The sequence below is a fragment of the Pleurodeles waltl genome, chromosome 3_1, assembly GCF_031143425.1.
Source record: "Pleurodeles waltl isolate 20211129_DDA chromosome 3_1, aPleWal1.hap1.20221129, whole genome shotgun sequence".
In the NCBI taxonomy this organism is placed as follows: domain Eukaryota; kingdom Metazoa; phylum Chordata; class Amphibia; order Caudata; family Salamandridae; genus Pleurodeles; species Pleurodeles waltl.
The window spans coordinates 350,818,919-350,839,023 of NC_090440.1; the positions used below are offsets into that span (position 1 = coordinate 350,818,919).

A 20,105-nucleotide genomic window follows, 5' to 3' on the forward strand; every position below is an offset into this window, starting at 1 on the left:
ACTTGGTAACATTTGAATACTTCAGAGTGCTGGAAGTCTTGAAGAAAAAAGTCAAGATTAGCCATGGGTGAGATTTTTTTAATCTGATCTTTGAAGTAGACTGATCTTATTTTCCTTAACAGTGGCCCCTTTTCTGAGAGAAAAAAAGGCAAGTCCAGAACTTTAGCTTTCAGCACCACACAATCTGACTTGACTGGCTTTGATGATGTTCCATTGCTGAGGGCCACTATCCCAAAATAATTTGTGGTCAATTTTAAATAATTTGAAAGGTGGGTATTGAGGGACAGAGATGCAGAGGAAACATTCCTTTTTTTCCCTAGTGGAAACCAAACAACTGTAGATACGTTGGCCCTTTCTCCATGGGGTTTGTGAACAATGCAGAGGACCTTAAATGTAATTGTAATTTACACCTGAAACTGATGCAGTACTTTCAGTGCTGGTATGATGTGGTTGTGATGTGAAGGTTCAGGCTCATGCGAGCTGCATGTTTTTGCAGTCTTTGGAGCTCTGAACCTTTTAGGGATTGCTAAATAGGTGATATTATTGTATTCAATGCTTCCATGACAGGTGCTTGAGATGAGTACATGACTTGCACATTATTTCTGTTTGGTGCTTTGACTGGATGGATAATATGTAGTGTTACGTGGATAATTTGAACGTTTTGAGTTAGACAAGTGTTTTGTAATCTAGTTCTCAGGTGCTCTAATGCTGACTGAGACTTACATTTTATGTGCTGACAGTCTGTGTCTGTCTGTTCAGCTAAGCAGCAGGAGGATGTGTAGACCATTGATGCATGAAGTGGCCGTAAATTGTGAGCAGTTATCTTTTCCTGTTTGGTTGGTTTTGTTGTCAATGAACAACAAAACCCTTGTCTAATGCTTAGATGTATGGCTTGCAAGTCTTACGGGTGTTAAGAGTTGCAGGTGTGGGGAGCCTGGAGATGAACAGTGTTTTCTAATGATGCTGTTTGTCACGGTAGATGGAGCCCATAGACTGGATTGGGTTTGAGGTAGAGAGCCCCTAGCCGATTGCGGTAGTACAAGGCATGTCAATCTTGTAGTCTACAGATGTCGGGAAAATGAAGTCATGTAGTTGCCTGTTGTACATGTAATATTAGTTGTCAGTCTAGGGTATGGTTTTCAAGTCTTTGGATTTAACACAAGACTTGCGAGCATTGCATGTGGAAAAGCTGCAGGCATGGGAAGCCTGCAGTTATTCAGTTGTCTGTTGCGCATGTGTGTCAGGGTGTGCTATTTGAGATCCCTGACAACTATAATGTCTGCCTGGCACAGTGGTTGCAACGTTTGAAAGCCATGAAGACTGCAGGAGTAGGAAGCATGTAGCTGTGCATTTGTGTTTGTAGTGTTTTGTGTCAGGCTGGAGTACAGAACCTCTAGGGGATGTAGAGTTTGTTTTTAGTATTCAGATTAAGTCTGGTACATGGAGTCGCAGTCACTCTAAGATTGCAAGACTCACAAGCTTTGCAGTCTCAGAGATGTGGGAAGCCTGCAAGTTATACAGCTATCTGGTTGTCTTCTATTTCAAAGGTAGGATTGGAAGCCCTTATCTTGAGCATGCATTTCAATATAAGCAAACATTGGTGGCACCTGTGTTGCATGTTTATTTGTATTTAGGTGAAGTAGTTGTGTAGATTTACTGTGTGTGAGGTTACTGAGTATATAAGTAATGATTATTTTGTTGTAGGAAGTGTTTTGGAGTTTGAAGTTGTCAATATTCTTTCTGTGGTGAACTGATCAGGGTTGATTGAAGAGTTTCTTTAGCTGCATGGAACATGTCTGTTGTACAAAGGCCGGTATGTGAAGTCTAGGTTTGATATTTGTTTGCTGTATGAGTGCAGCATGAATGAGCTTGTGCACAGCTAAACAAACGTACTGCTCTTAACTTTCCATTATTGGACAGTGAATACTGCAATTCATCATTTTCAAACCTTTTACGTAAAAGCAAGGGTCAGAACTTAAAGTTCCAAAAATGCCAGCATACAGGTAAGAAAAAATTAACACATTAAACAGCAAAATAAATTCTAAAATCATTCTTTCTACTTATGGTTCAGGTTTACAAGTGACAATTTTGAAAGCGCAGCAGGGATAAAAACTGAGAATTTAAAGTTTTAAATTAGATCCAAATAGCTGTGACCTTTCCTTGTCAAGCAGTCCTTAATAACACCACTACTGATTCTACTCTACAACTAGGTGCTGACATTGACTAAGGAGAACAGGAAGGCTAAAAGCACCCAAAACTATGGTGCAGAGAATTGAGAACTTGAACTGAAGTAGTTCAGAGTTTGCTTCAGCTGCACAAGGCAATTCTGAGAGAAGATCCAGGAGAGCTCTTATAAACTAAATCTTTAGTACCTTGCAAAAGACTTCATAAGTATTTCTGAAAAAGACTAATGTGTAAACATTGCAACCTCCTTTATTGTTCTACTAGCCAGTCATCCAGATAAGACTACAGGTGCACTCTATTCAGGCGTAAATGGGAAATCACTGCAGAGAGCAGACTTTTAAATATTCTTGAAGCTCAACTGAAGAAGACTGGGACACATTTTAGGCCTCAAAGAATTTCTTGCCATTATGCATGTGAGTCAAATAATTGCAGGTCGACTAATTGAGACATACCTAGCCAACCCACTAAAGTAAGTAATTTAGATTGCAAGGGGCATTGTTTTTCCACTATTAAAAATTCAGCAAGACTGGAGCCTTTGAAAGCTAGATGTCATTGTCCTGTTCCTCGACCAATTAGGTATCCACTCAACCTTTATTCTTAAAGTAGGATTCAAACTTACATATTAGTTACAGAATTTTTAATTTGTCATAATGTTTGCATACTTAATTTTGGTCCTGTAAAGTCTTAAAAGTCTTGTGAAGGTGTATAAGCTTAGGATCAGAATGGACTACGCCTAACTGGTACCAAACGTTATTAACGGCATAAGACCAGACTGAAGTACTATCTGCATTTTTTTTGTTTTTTGTTTTTAACTTTTCTTTTCTTATTTTTGAGAAAGGCAGACTGTTCAGGGAAGTTCCAAAGACGGCATTGTATGGTGCAGTTGAAGAAATAATTTTCTCTCTTTTACAAAAAGGCACCTTTTTCCTGTATACGTAAGTGATAGACATTGTAGGAAGCTGGCTTTTTATATAGTAGACCAAAATGAGGTACACTGTGCAAAGAGTCCAAGCAATCCCCAGAGATATCACAGAGGCACAAATGGCATCCCAAATGCTCTCTGTCTGGATAGTGTGGTCGAGCAATTAGGCATATGATCAGGGGGTAGTGCTAAGTAAGTAAAAGGTTCCATTTGGAAGGCAAGGATGTCCTGCTCCAGAGCGGCTCCGTCAGCTTTTGATTCGGGACCAAGCCTTGGACTGTGACTAGAGCAGTTCTAACATTGTGCTTTCTTATGCATGGCAACAACGTTGCCTTGTGTTCAGTGATAGTGCACAGGTTTTTTTCGAAGTGCAATCTTCGCAGGTCTTGGAGTTGTGGCTCAACCCAACACCACAGGCACACCTGTAAGGGATCAGTCACAGACATCTGTTTGTGATAGTCCCTACAGGGCTTAAAACCTGTCACTTTAGAAGGTGACATCCCTTGCACACACAACAGTTTGTGAAAACTCGCAGTAAGAGTCTCTGAGACAAGAGGATTCGTGTCTGATGGCTTGGAAAGAAAAGGAACTGATGTTAGCGTGTGGGAGTGATGCCTATATAGGTCCCACACATCATTTTTCAGAGCAGAATAGTGTAATTGCAGAGCTGCAAGGCAGCACCTTCCGGCACACAGAGATACTATAGAAATGTTTTCGGATCCAGTCTGACACCTGTGAAAAATTCAAAAGGTGAGGAATCTGTGGCTAGAAGTCTTTAACAGAAATGGCATTCACAATGACAGTCAATAGGCTTCTCGGCAATGCCTCTATTTACATGGGCCTAATAGGTCCACAGTGATGCAGCTTGTAACTGGAGGAAAGGTCATGCAGGAAAGGCAGTTTCCCAAGAAATTATTAGGCGTACATTCATGCAAATGTCTATGTCTATGTCTATGTCCCAGAGTAGGAAAACCTATGGTTTGTAATCTTAGCTCTCCATCTGGGATTATTCAAGAGTACTATAATCCCTTGGTGTAGGTGAGTGATCCCATAACAGTATTTTACAGAGAGAAGTGTAATTGAGAAACAGAAGGTATGCCTAACTGAAGCTGCCTTTTTTAAAGAATAGTCAGATTACAATTATATGTAGATCCGACAAAAGGCAATCTGGCTCTTTTTGCCCCCAGTTGAAATGAAATTAAACCAAAGGTATAACAAGTCAGGAAAAGGCAATGGCCTTCCGTGAGGGACAATGTCCTTAGCCACTTTATTCCTTAGTTCAATTTTCTATTCCATGGAGCAATCAAAAACTTTTTTTAAGTAGTGTGTTTACATCATAGAATATTGTATCGCGATACCATATCTTTAAAGGTGTTTTTGAGGGGTATTGTCTGTTATAACCTTTCTACTTCAGCAATTCGTTATGCTGCAAAATAAAACAAGGATAGATTGCCATGCACTTAGTATTAGCTGTCTTCTGATCAGTCATATATATGGATAAGTGCCATATAGGATGCTGATAAATTTGAAGAGAGAGTATTTGTAGGCCAATTTTGGTGACAAAAAAATTCTGCTTCTCCCTCAAACGCGCAATTTTTTCTGCATCTGGAATGGTACAGAAGGGCCTACACCTACTACACACTTTCTAGGACAACCTAGCAATAACCAAATTGATCAACTGAAGAACTGCTGCATTCCAAGTCCAGAATTTACACTAGCGCTTCAACAACAAGGGATGCTCAAGCGATGAGTTCTTTGTCAATAAAAGGTTTGCAATGAAGGTTTTAAAAGCAAGATTAGCGACAGGAGATGAAGTCAGGAGATTGAGTAAACTTTAGGTTACTTTTTGCAACCTTGTATACCCGTGCAGCTTTAAACAGCACCACTCAGTAGAATCGCTTAATGGAAGGATCCACCAATTCGAGGCTCCAGGACGTAACTATAAACTAGGATCGATTCAAGAAGATAATCGCCATGGAGGAGCTGTACATCAGTGAGACAATCTCTCTTGCTTCATGTGTAATGACAATGTTACTCCTCCCAGACAAAATCACCACAGTTCTATGCATTTAGACTGGTTATCACCAACCTCCTCGGATTAACTTCCATCATCCACTTTCCCCTACTTTCAATTAAGTTTTCAGGGCTATTGGCAAGATTAAGCATTCCAACATATTTCGGTACAACACCCCACTTTCTTACAAGTGATGCATGTGCCTTAATGTAGGAAAATATACAGAATGAATATTGATAATGCACTGAATTGTCCTGAATAGTCACAGAAGAGTTAAAACTAGGAAGAAGAGGATACATTCAAACAGTGAGAGAAAATCTGAGGGAGTGAACATACTTATAAGCCCTTGTGGTGTCAGATACAGCTTTCTACTACTGCTAACCTGACCAATACTGAGAAAATGTCACTGAAAAGACTATCTACAGAGTAAGGCTAAGACAAAACATAATCATAGTATCAAACAACCCATGAGGGCCTCTACTTCAAGGAAAGTATTCTCTCAAAAACCACCAGTGTGTTAGGGGAGTAAGCAGCATCCACCAACATGTAAATGATACAATGAAATGCAGCCAGCAGCAACAACCACTAGTCGAATTTACTGGTAGTGGATGTAATCTCATACAACCAACGGTAATACATAATTACAATACCACAGTGATAACTGTTTGGCAGAGCCATATTCTTGTCGGGGAGTTAATCTGCTACTGTTCTCACAATGAGTCTACCAAAAGTGGATTGAATTTGGGACCCAGAAAGATTATATACAACATGAGAATTTGAGTCAAATGTAAAATGGGATAAGACACATTTAGAAGCCAAGGTACCTATGGCTATTGGTAGGTGGGCCTGAAAAGTGACAAGAAAATGTTCTTGACCAGGACAGAAGAGAAGGTTTTTGTTACATTAATATACAATAAAGAAATTCCTTTTTGCCCACAATACAGCATCTTATTTCAACCTAATTAAAGTTCAAACCGCAAAATAGGAGAACAGGAGGAACAGATTGTCTACTGATAGTTTCTCCTGCTAACCTACGCCAGTGCTGAATCTTAAATAGAGCACGCTATCATGATATCCAAAGGCTTAAAATTTAAGACAAAGGGCTGTTCTTTGGTAGCTTAGGGCTGCCGTGCATTTCCCTTCCATACTGGTATACGCAGCAACCTATTGCAGTCCAGGAGTCAAGAAATCCATGCTTACCAATTCTGGAGTCAAACATCTGCCACTTGAGCTTATCTACACATCACTGAGAAGAAATGATGATGAGCGAAAGAAATTTAAACTGTGAACACATTGATTGAAGTAATGGACTATGGACAGATGTACAAAGAAAGTCAGGAATGTAAACACAGGGATGGCGGTCTGCTGACACTTGCTGGACAACCTCTGTGTATTTCTAGCCACCAATTACAAGGGATCACAAATAGTGACTTGCATAATATTCATTAGGCAGGTCATCTGTGACCCCCTGTAACTAGCGATTTTACAATGTGACCTACTGGTACATAGGTCACCTCTCAAAATTAAAAGACTGGCTGACAAAAGGTAGGTGCACAACTTGTGGGCACTTTTAGCAATAAGTCTTCACATACATCTGGTGCTAGGTGTCCCCATACAGAGAACTGGCAAAAAGAAACCAGCCTGCGGGTCCTCCAATGACTTCTTGTTCTGTAGTTGTGAACTTATTTTTTTCTTTTTTACAATTAAATCCCTCTTTGATCAGTCTATTAATGGAACACATTTATTTTGCATTGTTGCTAAATTTATTAAAAAATTGCCCAAAAAGACTTTGGTTTCCAAGTCCATTATGTCATTCGGTGTTGTTTTGGTAATAACATGTAATCACTAGAATGAAATGCTGTGTGCATCATTCAAATGCAATCATAATAAAGCCATGCCTTCAAGTACCTTATATGTTAAGGGTACACACCAGATAGCTCCTCTTAACGAAAGCAGAAAAAAAACGGTGTGACATTTGTTTTGCGCATTTGTAGATTACCTTAAAACATCAAAGTTGCTCTCAACTATTCCACACTACAGGACCTCTACATGTTACACTTCAAATACACAACACTGCATACATTATAATAATTTATGGAATGTGCAGTCAAGACATATTTGGTATTGTTAAAGAGTACAATATTTAAACACTTACTATCACCAGAGTTCAGGAATTCTTTTTGCATCTCTTCAATGATTTCATCTCCTCTGGTTTCCTGTGTCCTATGCTGTAAAGATACTTGATATGGATTGTATTTCACTTGAAAGGACTCTACATTATGGTGCTTCGCATAGCCAGGTACAGTAAGATGCTGTAGATTATAAGGAAGGGAAAGAGTGAAAAGCCTTAAACATGACATAAGATACAAAAAAAGGAGTACAAGAAACTAGACTAAAGTAATTGTTCAAGGGTTTAATATTCCTTAAATGAAAACAAGCACAGTCATGTTATTTAAAAGCGCACTCTACCGTTTACACTTCAACACTCTTTGGAACTAGATTATTCAACAAACACATGCAATTGTAATATCTAGAGCTTCCACTCGCCACTGTTAAGCAGTGATGCAATATTTGCAGTAGATTAGTAATTCAGTCTTTCCGCCATCAGAAACAGACAGAAAGTGCATACATTTCTGGTTTATCATTCTTTGAATTAAGGACCAAAGTGACTAATCCGTTGACAGAATGTACCAAGTCAAGTGGTTGCATCCGCCATCTTGTTGTGGTGCAGGCAACATGTTTCCATTACACCACTCCAAGATAGCTGTCATGTATTTTGAATGTCCAGTGTTGCAATAAGACCATTCTAAGATGGTAGCCACACCACCTTCCCCAAAAGACTAATTATTCATTCCCATATGACATTAAGTAGAGGAGTATATGACGGAGGTATTGCACTGCCAGGCATGTGTAATTATTATCTGGCTTCTTAATTGGTGGTTCTTAATGATAGCGTGTAGGAAGCGGACTCTGTATATACTATATCAAAATGAGATAGTGTGCACAGAGTCCAGGGTTTCCCCAGAGGCTTAACACAGGCTAAAGTAGATAATACAAATGGTCTCTTTTGTGGTAGTGTGGTTGAGCAGTCAGGCTTATCAGAGGGTAGTTCAAACCATTTGTTGTACACACACATGAAATAATGGAAGCACACATTCAATGACTAACTCCAGGCCAATAGTTCTTTTTATACAGCAAAAATATATTTTGTTACTTTATTCCTAGAACCACAAGATGCAGTTTGTAGGTAAGTACATTTGCAAGTAAGTATCCAACATATATATCAATATCACTTTGTTTAAATTTGGCAAGTTAAATAGTTTTCAAGAAAATAGTAAATATCTGTTTTAAAAGTTGACAGTGCAATTTTCAGGAACAGTTCTATGGGGAAGAAAAGTTAGTACAGTTCTGAGGTAAGTACAAGATTACATTTCCAGTCTCCAGGGGTTAGGATGTGCACAGGTTGGGGTTTAAGTTATCCCCAAACACCCACCACCAGCAACACGGGGCTGGCCGGGTGCAGAGGTCAAAGATGATGCAGGATTTAAAATGGAGTCCTATGGAGACTGGGGGCACTCACAATCAGGCCTGCTTGCAGGTAAGTACCCATGTCTTCAGCAGGCACACCTGGGGGATTGAGGTGAGCATTGGGGGGTGGGGTCACAGATTACCACCAAACACACACAACCTCAGCGGCACAGGGGCAGCCGGTTGCAGGGTGCAAAAACAGCGTTGGTCTCCTAATGCTTTTCAATAGGGGGACCCCAGGGGTCACATAGATGCTGCAGGCTACTTCCAGGGGGTTGGTTCCAGAAACCCACAGGGTGGACAAGGAGGGGGGCCGCCTGCTGAACGTTTCAGGACTGGTGAATGGATTCCCCAAGGCCGTAGGGGTACTTTTAGGCGTCCTGAATCTTCGTCCAGTTCTCTTGCGGTCATGGGGGTCCTTCGGATTTAGGCTGCAGTCGTCGCTGTGTTGGACAGGTGGGGGGGGGGGGGGGTGTCAATCGCCTGGGGACCAGCTCCAGTCTGTTGGGCCACGTGGACACGAGCTGTGGGCGTCGGGTGCATAGTGGGAAAGGATCAGGGGCGGTTCTGGAGTCCTTGGCTGGAGTTTCTTTCTGGACAGGGCCGCTGTCCATGGGAGATCTTAATCATCTGGGGTGCAGGCGGTCCTCTTGGGGCTTTTAAGAGGTTGCTGGTCCTGCAGGATGTGTCGCTTTTTTGTAGCAGAGTTTCAGAAGCTGGAGACAGGCCTGTACGGCTGGGGCCAAATCAGCTGGTGTCTTCAGTTTTCTCTGCTGGGGGTCAGCTTAGCAGTCCGATTTTCTTCTTGAGGTTGCCAGGAATCTGACGAGTTAGGTTCAGGGGAGCCCGTAAATCCTGGATTTAGGGGCGTTACAGAGTTCAGATGGCAGTAGCCAATGGCTACTGTACCCGAGGGTGACTACACTCTTTCCAGTGTCCACTCCCAGCACGTTTGAATTCCAGAAGCCACTTCTCGCGTGGTAGCTGTATCGGGGATGTCAGTGTGGATTCACAAACCATTTATGGACTGAAGATACCAGATCCACTGGCTGAGCACAAAAGATTCATCACTCTTGCGTGGTGTTACTCAAATGGTGGGATTGTGATAATGTGAGAGCCAAACAGTTCTCATTATGAGTTTGTAAGAACAGGAGTGAGCCAATTGGCCTAGAAGGATTCCAAGTATGGGACACACTGGGTGTAACCAAATGATGTGGCTTTGGGAGACTGATGACCTTTGAATAACTTTGTACTGTATTCAATATGGAAAGGTCAAACATATGTTTCTATTAGTGGAATGCTCTGTAAAAAAATGGTCTTCAATAAGCCACTGACCAAGGCAGAAGTTTTATTGATTTATAAACCACTTAACTCCTCAGATGTACTTTCCTGACCACATGCTTAATGGAATACCAATGCAGGCCCTTTAGGAGTCTCAGATCAGGACGAAACCCTAGTAAACCCCAGGAAAGCAGATAAAGGTTCTCCACAAAATATAATATACTAGAACACAGGTCATGCTTTAGGGAAGGATCCCTTTCGCTTATGTATTTACAGTTGTGGTCACAAGGATGGTTTCTATCAAATTATATGGTAATGCTCAAAATGTCAGGTCTTTTCAGGGGTCTTATTGATCAGATACTACAAAGTATTGACCATCCCAATCAATATTGGACTATGTGGATGCTATTGGGAGTTTGTGATTAGTAAACCACACCACAAATCATACATTTTTTGGAGATCTGGGATTGACTGTGGGAAGATGATACCACATATAACAGAGGAAGGGTGAAACAGGTAACTTCAAGAATAAATGTGTGGTGTACAAATATGACCTGTTGTATGGGCTGCAGAAAGCTGTAGTTCCCCATGCAAATCTAGGAAGTTTGAGTACTGCTCATAACCAACAAGATCTTACTTGATGAGTAGACTCTTGACAGCTATGCGCATGTTCCCAGCCAGTGCAAGAGTGAATAGTCATCAAACTTTACCATACACAGAATCCTGAAAACAGGATAGTGATACTCAGCTGAATTTGCTATTTTTCCTTCATTCATCTGTTCTATTATGGCAATGGAAAAAAACAATAAAAATGTATTTAAAAAATATATAGGTAAAGCTTGCCAGACTAGTTGGGAAATGTCACTGTGTAAGGATACTGGCATGGGTAGAAAAGAATTAGCTGGTTGCAAGGAACTCAGACACACTAGGTCCCTTGTTGGATAAATTAAAATTTCACAGAGATTAAGTGATTTCCGCACAGTATGGAAACAAAAAAAAAAGATCACAGGATTGACATTATATACATCTAACTTCAAAATTCACCCATGCAGAAATTCAGAAGAAATGTGGGCTTGTCATTAGATTCAAAGAAGATTTGGGACTCAATTCATAGACTGTAGCATGTAAAAATAGTGCTATAGCAATACAACTCAGTTCTCAAACCTACAGCCAGAGCTCTTCAGCTGTCATAGATTTTCTGTATAGATATGTCTGCCATGGTGGCAGAGATAACTGCACATGTAGGTGTGTGTTTTAGTATTAAATGTGGCAGGGACCAGGGATAGTGGTGGGAAAATGGGGAATACCTGCTACTAAATGAGATGGGTTTAGGAAAGGACATGCTAATACAAAAGAATCAGATCACTACGAGTCACAAACCATGCTTCTAAAGTTACTGAAGTCCTAATGTAGCAGTGGGTGGAACTCCACAGTTACATGAAAAATTTCCAAAACAATGGACAGAAATCAGCACGCTGCATTGCTTGCACTGATGTTTACAGATGAAAGCTCATTCCGTGATTCTCGAGTTGATTTTGCTGCAGCTCGAATAGGTTTTTTACTTGAGCAGCAGCTTCCTCACCGCATATAGTATACAGAAAACAACAGTCTACCAGAGATCCAGATAAGTTTTACATTATGATGATTAATCCATATATGGTTCTCTGCGCCTTGACCTCTGAAACAAAGTGTTTTCCTGCATCTCAACACTCCGATATTGAACACTGACAAGCTCCTCAACGGAGGAATAAGCATTAATCTACAAGTAAAAGGCTCTATTAGAGCATTTTGTGAGCTTCAAAACAAATGTAACCTTAATCGAGCACAACACTGGAAAAACCTTCAATTTCAACACTGTTTATCTAGAAAAATAGGAAAGACATCTCTCACCTTACCAGATTTAACTCTGTTAGAGTATCTGCTAAAATGGGGTTGCTACAGAAAAACTAATCTGTGGCTTCTATGAAACATTAATCAGGGAAGTATATCCTAAAATGAATGGTTCCTCAAATAAATGTGGTAGAAACAACACACAAAAGAAGAGTTGGGGTGGAGGTAAAAGGTACACACACTAAAAATCCATGATAAAGGACTACCAGAGGCAATTTAAAAATCCAGTTTTTACATAACTCCCCATGACTGTTTTTTTCCTTCATTTAAATTAAACAGAGCAAATGTTGCATCTAGCTCTTGTTGCTTGGACTACAGCCAGACCGGGAGGCGACATAATACATATCCTCTGCGCCTACCAAATCTAAATGTCTTATGGCAAGTAATCTGGCGTACCATGAATGATACAACACGCTGCACGTCAAACTCTCTCTAGAGATTACAAAATTGCATGACATCCAAGACATCAGAGGGATTAACGCACATACAAAAGGATGGATGAACAAGTTACTTACCTTCGGTAATGCTTTTTCAGGTGGATACACTACCTGTGGATTCCACACCTTATGTATTACCCCAATGCGCCAGCATTCAATGGAAAATCATCTTCCCAGCTCTCAACGTCGACGAGGACATCACAATTGCACGGCTCCGCACGCGACTCCGTCTGACATCACCGTGACAATAAGAGGTCCTCGCCGACGTCCGTTTCACACATTTTTTACGTGCCTGTGAGGAGAACAGGTGAAAACCGACCTCATGATAGCTCAAATTAATACATACATAAAACCATAATGATGTAACTCAAATACAACAATCATTTATATATGAAATTATCAAAACATATATACACTTGTAATACAGAAGTCTTGGTATGACCAGACAGGCAACGGGGAGGCGGGTGGGACTGTGAGGAATCCACACGTAGCTAGTGTATCCACCAGAAAAAGCGTTACTGAAGGTAAGTAACTCGTTCTTCTGATGGATACAACTACCTGTGGATTCCCCACCTTATGAATAGAGTCCCAAAGCAGTGCCGCACTCAGAGGTGGGTGCCTGACCGGTAAAATCCTGCAACACAGAACGTGCAAAATGGCTGTCCCTCCCTCCTAATTTCCGAGTCCAAGCAATAATGTTTCGCGAAAGTGTGGAGGGAAGCCCAAGTTGATGCCTTGCAAATGTCCACCACTGGAACACCTCTAGCCAAGGCCGAAGTGCAGACTTAGCCCTGGTAGAATGAGCTCTAATACCCTCAGGAGGAACCTTCTTTGCTAACGAGTAACAGATCTTAATGCAAAGAATGACCCATCTGGATATGGTTCTTTTATAGACAGCTCTGCCTTTCATCTTTCCTACATATCCAACGAAGAGTTGGTCCTCCAACTGAAAGTCCTTTGTTCTTTCAATATAAAAACTGAGAGCCCTTCTGGGGTCCAAACAATGGAGTCTTTCTTCCTCCTTCGAAGGATGAGAAGGAGGGTAAAAAGATGAAAGGGTAATAGACTGCCCCATATGGAAAGGAGTGACAACTTTAGGGAGGAAAGCCGCCCTGGTTTTCAGCACCATTTTGTCAACAAAAAAATGACATAAAGGGAGGTTTAACACTAAGAGCCTGAAGCTCAATCACACGCCTAGCAGACGTAATAGCTATCAGGAAAACTGTGCTAAAGACTAATAATCTTAAAGGACAAGAATGCACGGGTTCAAACGGTGAACCCATTAAAAAAAGTCAAAGCCAGATTTAAATCCCACGGAGGCATTATAAACAGAGTAGGAGGAAATTTATTTGTTAAACCTTTCAAAAACCTAACAATAGGTGATTTAAACAAGGAAGGTGGATGTGGGAGGCAAAGAAAGGCTGACAGTGCTAACAAATAGCCTTTGGTAGTCGCAAGTGCACAACCCTTCTGTGCTAAAGTTAAAGCAAACAACAGAACATCAGACAGATGGGCTCTCAAGGGATCAATTTGTTTCTCTCCACACCAAGCCACAAATTTTGCCCACCTGCCGGCATAAACAGTCTAGTGGAGTGTCACCTGGCCAATAAAATAACATCCACTACCTCTGGTGGGAGAGAGAAGGAACTCAGATTGCCCCATTCAATCTCCAGGCATGAAGGGGCATGCTCTGGAGGTGGGGGTGTAGAACCTGCCCCTGCGTCTGCGAGAAGAGATCTGCCCTGAGAAGGAGACGAAGCAGAGGGCACAGTGAGAGTTGGAGAAGGTCCGTGTACCACACCCTTCTCGGCCAATCCAGAGCTATTAAAATGAGTTGAGCCCGATCTTGGCGAATCTTCCTCAGAACCCGAGGAATCAAGGGTGTGGGGGGAAACGCGTAAACTGGTTGCACCAAAACATCTGAAACGCATCCCCCAAAGCTCCTTGCACCGTATGCTGGAGGCTGCAGAACGACGGGCAGTGCGCGTTCTCCCGAGTGGCAAACAGGTCTATCTGCGGAGAACCCCACATCCGAAAGATGTGAAGGACCAGATCCGGATGAAGACGCCACTTGTGAACGGCCGAGATATGCTGACTGAGACTGTCCGCACGTACGTTGAGAACTCCAGCCAGATGATTCGCTACCAAGCAAACCTGATGGTCCTGAACCCAGGACCAGAGCCGTAGAGCCTCTCTGCAGAGAAGGTACGACCCCACTCCTCCCTGCTTGTTGATGTATCACATCGCAGTAGTGTTGTCCATCAAGACTTGAACTGACTGATCGCAAAGGGACGGGAGGAAGGCCTTGAGAGCCAGACGTATCGCCCGCAATTCTAACAGATTGATATGAAAAGTCTGTTCCACTGGAGACCAAAGACCTTTGATCTCCAGGTCCCCCAGATGAGCTCTCCACCCTAGAGTGGAAGCATCCGTTATTGGTGTGGCCACCGGAGGCAGCAGTGAAAAAGCCCTTCCTTGGGAAAGGTTGCCGTCCACAGCTCGCTGCAGAGTCTCTGGAGATCGATATCGACTCCTCGAGATCCCCTTTGTGTTGAAACCACTGCCTGCAGAGGCACCACTGAAGACCCTCATGTGCCAGCGTGCATGAGTGCCCAACAGAATGCAAGAAGCGAACCGACCGAGCAGGTGTAGGACCTTGAGGACTGGAACAACCGCTCCATTTAGAAACATTGGAATCAACGCCTGAATGTCCTGAATCCACTAAGACGGAGGATAGGCACGATTCAATGTTGTCTCCAGTACTGCCCCTATGAACAGGAGGCGCTGAGAGGGCTCCAGGTGAGACTTGGGCATGTTTATCGAAAAGCCCAGACTGAACAACAACTGAGTTGTCATCTGCATGTGATGCAGCACAAGCTCTGGAGACTTGACTTTGATCAACCAATCATCCAGGTAAGGGAATACAGATATTCCCTTCCTTCTGAGACTTGCTGCAACCATCGCCATCACCTTCGTGAAGACTCGAGTTGCTGAAGTAAGACCAAACGGAAGGACCGCAAACTGGTAGTGTTGAGACCCCACCACAAACCGGAGATACTTCCTGTGCGACTTGAGAATAGGGATATGAAAGTAAGCATCCTGCAAGTCGACAGACACCATCCAATCCTCTTTGTTCAACTCTAGAAGTACCTGCGCTAGAGTCAGCATCTTGAATTTCTCTTGTTTGAGGAACCAATTCAAAATCCTCAGATCCAGGATAGGTCTCAATCGACCATCCTTCTTGGGGATCAGGAAATATCTTGTAAACAACCCTGACCCCTTTCCTGCTCTGGATCCAACTCCACTGCACCTTTTAATAACAGGATTTGAACCTCCTGCTGCAACAACAGGAGATGGTCTTCTGAACAAAACGGGGAGGGATGGAGGGGGGGAACTCCTAAAAAGGAAGGGCATATCCTTTCCTCACAATATTTAGAACCTAGGAGTCTGATGTGGCTAAATCCCACTTGCGGAGAAAAAGACGTAACCTTCCCCCTACAGGAGAAGTGTGGTTCAAAATGGGCAGAAAACTAGGGCTGCTTCCCTTGTTGTTGTCTCACAGAGTAAGAGGATGATGCAGGGTGCTGCTGGGTGGCCACTCTTGTCCGAACCTCCCCCGCATTCTAAATTATCTATATGGGAGGCTGTCAGGCTGTTGGACTGTGGACTGGGGTCTCCCACGATAAACAGCTCCAAGCCCAAACCCCCAGAACCTCCGAAAGGACCTGAAAGGGGTAGTAGTGTAAGCCTGCAGACCCAAAGACTTCGCTGTGGCCCTACTGTCCTTAAAGCGCTCTAAGGCAGAGTCAGCTTTAGCTCCAAACAGCTTTTCTCCATCAAAAGGCAGGTCCAATAGAGTGGTCTGGATATCCGTAGAAAAGCCAGAGGACCTCAACCATGCATGCCTTCTGGTAGCGATTGAGGTACCCATCGCCCTGGCCACTGAGTCTGTAGAATCCAGGCCAGACTGGATAATCTGCATAGGGCACAGCTTGAGCGTCTGCCAGGAGCTCACCGAATTGCCCTTGTATATCCGGCGGCAAGTCTGGAACCATAGCTTTAGCCATGTCCTTCAGGGCGTGGACATATCTCCTTAACACACAAGTAGCATTTCCCGCTTTCAGGGCCATACTGCAGGAAGAAAAAGTCTTCTTGGCCGACTGCTCCATTCTCTTGGACTCTCTGTCTGAAGAAATAACAGGGAAGGAGCCTGGTGCAGAACGTGTCAAACATGAGGCCTGAACTACCAAACTCGCCGGAGTGGGATGCTCTGACAAAAATCCCGGATCACCCGGAGCCACCCTATACCGTCTTGCCACAGATCTGTTCACAGCTGGGGATGACACAGGCTTCCTCCATACCTCTAAAATAGGCTCCGTAAGAGCATCATTAAATGGAAGCAAGGGTTCTGCTGAAGAAGAAGAAGGATGCAGGACCTCGGTCAAAATATTTGTTTTAACCTCAGCAGCTGGCAACGGAAGATCCATGAAATTTGCCGACTTCCTGACCACAGAATGGAAAGAGGCCACTTCCTTTGTAACATCCCCTGGAGATGAAAGATCCCACTCCGGGGAAGTGTCTAGCCCACTGGCTGAGTCTAGGACCTGATATTCCCCCAAGGGCTCAGCAATCTCTCCTTCTTCTAGTAGCTGTCTTTGATACTCCTGTTCTTCTAAAAGCCTCAGTGCTCTTCCGCGCGACCTCAACCTGGCCTCCAACCTCAGCGTCAACATAGAGTTAGTTAGCCGAGATCGATGACACTTGCTTCAGGACTGATAGACGCGGACCAGGAGAAGAAGGAGACACACTACGATCCAAACCGGATCCATCCGGCACCAGAGCTGATCCCATCAGCACCATGGACACCTGAGGCTCCGTCATCGCGTCGACTGTGTATGAGGTGACATCGCCGGCGCCACATGTCTATAAGGCGATGTCATCAGCACCGCAGGACTATAAGGCCATGTCATTGGCGCCGTAGGCCTTTTAGGCGAAGTCATAGGCGTCGAACCGGCACGCTCAGCCAGGTAAAAGGGCATGAACGGCATTGACTTATAAGGGGCCGGGGAGCCCAATGTAAATGCCAAAGGACCCGTGGGACCAGCCGGTGCACCAGCAGGGAACATAGCATTTAACATGTTAAACATGTCATTCAAAACTGCCGCTGGATCTGCTCCCGGAGCCGGGAAGGCAGGATACCGCTGATCTTCATGCGGCACTTGTGCCGGTTGGACATCAGAATCCTGCACCCCAGGCGAAAAATCGAGGACTCTCTTGAGGCGCAACCACCTCGAAGACCGATGGCCCCGGAGAAGCCTGAGGGCTTTGAGGTTGTGAAGTCACTGTCGGACTAACCTCCCACGTCGCACGACACCGTCTAGATGGAGACCTGGACCGTGAGCGACCTCTAGTCGAACGACGCCAAGAGTCGTGTCGGCGTCACTTTTTATGCTTCTTCGACAAAGTATGTGAAGACGATCTCCGATCACTTCTGTGCCCTTTCTTCGCTTTAGCCAAAAAGAGTTTGGCTTCTCTCTCCTTCAGCGCTTTCGGATTCATGCTTTGGCAGGACGTCATGCTCTGAACTTAAGCACCAAAGGCAATCATCGTGACCGTAACCGACCCCCGCACTCCCGACAAGGTTTAAACCCCTACTTCCTAGGAGGAGACACTGTAACTAGAGACAAAAGAGAACACCTTCGAAACAGTGACAAGAGCTAGGAGAAAAACGTTAGCGTTGAAGGCACAGAAAAAAGGGAACTGACATCAGCACGCCGGCGAGGACCTCTTATTGTCACGTTGACGTCAGATGGAGTCACATGCGGAGCCGTGCAATTGTGACGTCCTTGTCGACGTGGAGAGCTGGGAAGAAGATTTTCCATTGAATGCTGGCGCATTGGGAGAATTCATAAGGTGAGGCATCCACAGGTGGCTGTATCCATCAGAAACATTCTTCCCTAGCAGTAGCAAAGATTTGCATATTTAGAAAACTGATGCTGTCATGCACACCGAATGGGAACAAGCCTAATGAGAGCTACTGACAACAAGAGACAAGCTCCAAACTGAATGATCAACTGCAGGTATTTAACAAAACACTGGGTCCCTTTCTCCTTCAGTTAACGCAGGATATGCTTTCTGGTAAGAAGGAAATTAAATGAAGCAAAAAAGAGCCCCACATGATAGAAACAACAGCGCTCCAATGGGAGTACTGTTTCAAATTGGAGTACTGATGGTGTGAAACAATACAGCTCCAATGAGAGCTCCATTCCCAATAGGACTGAAGCTGGTGTAATCACTCCAAGTACACCTGGAGATCAGGAGTTACGAAGCTGGAAAGGGGATAATTATAGACAATCAGAATTAAGCAAGCACTGAATAGGCACACCTTGTAAGAGTTGATTGGAGCACATAGGAAGCATGATAATAGACCATTTTGAAAAACTGTAGCTGGCAACAGGCAAGATTCCTTACTTGATGGTATTTTCTTGACAACAGGTGGTGGGAACGTTTTTTCGGGTCTGTATGCGAGAATAATGGGAGTGCCCTGCTAACTAGGGAGATGTAAAAGTGTGATCTTCTACCTAGAAAGGATTGCTGTATCCATTAGATATAGCCCCCCCCCCAAGTATACCCTAGGGACAAAAAGTGCAACTTATATTCCTTCAGCACCACTATTCACAAGATTATTACTGTTAAAAGTTATTTCAAGAAAGACATGTGTGGTATGGCAAACAATTATTAATAGTAAAGACTATAGTGAGGAAAGGAAAAAGAATACTTTTGGAGAAAAACTGCAATTTTTGATAACATTGTAAGAAAAGATGTAATAATTACAACAATAAACTGAAATACCTGAAGATTTTCCCTCTGAATATCAGGAAAAATAGACAATTCATCCTGTGATTTTACAAACTCATCGCTAAGGCCATTTGTGTAAGGTTGAAAATCTTCAGGGAGATGAAATATAGCACTTTGTTGGTAATTATCTTCTGCCCTGTAGTCATGAACAGCATCATACGCATTTCCTTCAGGATCTTCTTTGGAACGCCTCCTGGGATAGCTATAATTTATATCATAAACTGAGCCCTCTTCATCTTCACTCTGGTGGTCACTCCAGCCATTGGTATGCTTTTCAACATCCAGATGGCGTCCAAAATGATGGCCAGGTTCATTGAGATCTGTGTGTGTGTGTGGTTCGCAATAAGGAGCATCACTGTGATCATCAACATAAGCCTATTCAAAGAGTGAAAAAGGAATTTAAGGTTATGTCTACCCCCTTTAATTATGCAGAATAAATTAGATCTTCAAATGCAACAATGGCACATAACTTACTCCTTGGGATATGGCTATCGGTTTAAGTTTGTTCCAACTTGTCTCACGTTGCCACGGCTGATGGCCACTAATAAAGAAAATATTTAAAGTTTTACAAAGTTATAATAAAAATGAAACATTTATTACAGTTGAACACTGAAGGCACAAACAAACACTAAAAATAAAATGAAATGCAACAAGATCTAGTATGGATGTAGATCAAAGGGTTGTTTGTCAGGGGTGAGGTTATTTATACTTTACTGCTGAATGAGGCAACTGCTCGCTAGCATCACATAGTTCCATGTATATAACACCCCCCACTGTTTTTGTGACTTTTTGTATCCACTCAAGGTGGGAGATGCCAGTAGCTGAAAATTCAGCCCCACATCAAAAAGTATCAATCTAACACAGAAACAGACTGATAATAAGAAGTACATATAGAGTGGGATTTTGAACCACCCTTTTCTTCAGCCAGCCTCTTTCATCTATTGGCTCGATACTGTCAATCACATCTTAGTTCAGCTCAGTGGAGTATTCC

At 43.0% G+C, this 20,105-nt stretch overlaps 1 protein-coding gene across 3 annotated transcripts in view; it reads right to left on the reverse strand.

Annotated features, from left to right (window-relative positions):
- CEP152 (centrosomal protein 152) overlaps positions 1 to 20,105 on the reverse strand; it is a 318,523-nt gene that overhangs the window by 239,802 nt on the left and 58,616 nt on the right. For all 3 annotated transcript variants that reach the window (XM_069222500.1, XM_069222501.1, XM_069222502.1), the window contains exons 5-7: positions 19,589 to 19,655; positions 19,109 to 19,489; positions 7,276 to 7,432 (exon numbers count right to left, since the gene is read on the reverse strand). In XM_069222500.1, the coding sequence (XP_069078601.1) occupies positions 7,276 to 7,432; positions 19,109 to 19,489; positions 19,589 to 19,655 (605 nt within the window). The remainder of the gene's footprint in view (positions 1 to 7,275; positions 7,433 to 19,108; positions 19,490 to 19,588; positions 19,656 to 20,105) is intronic.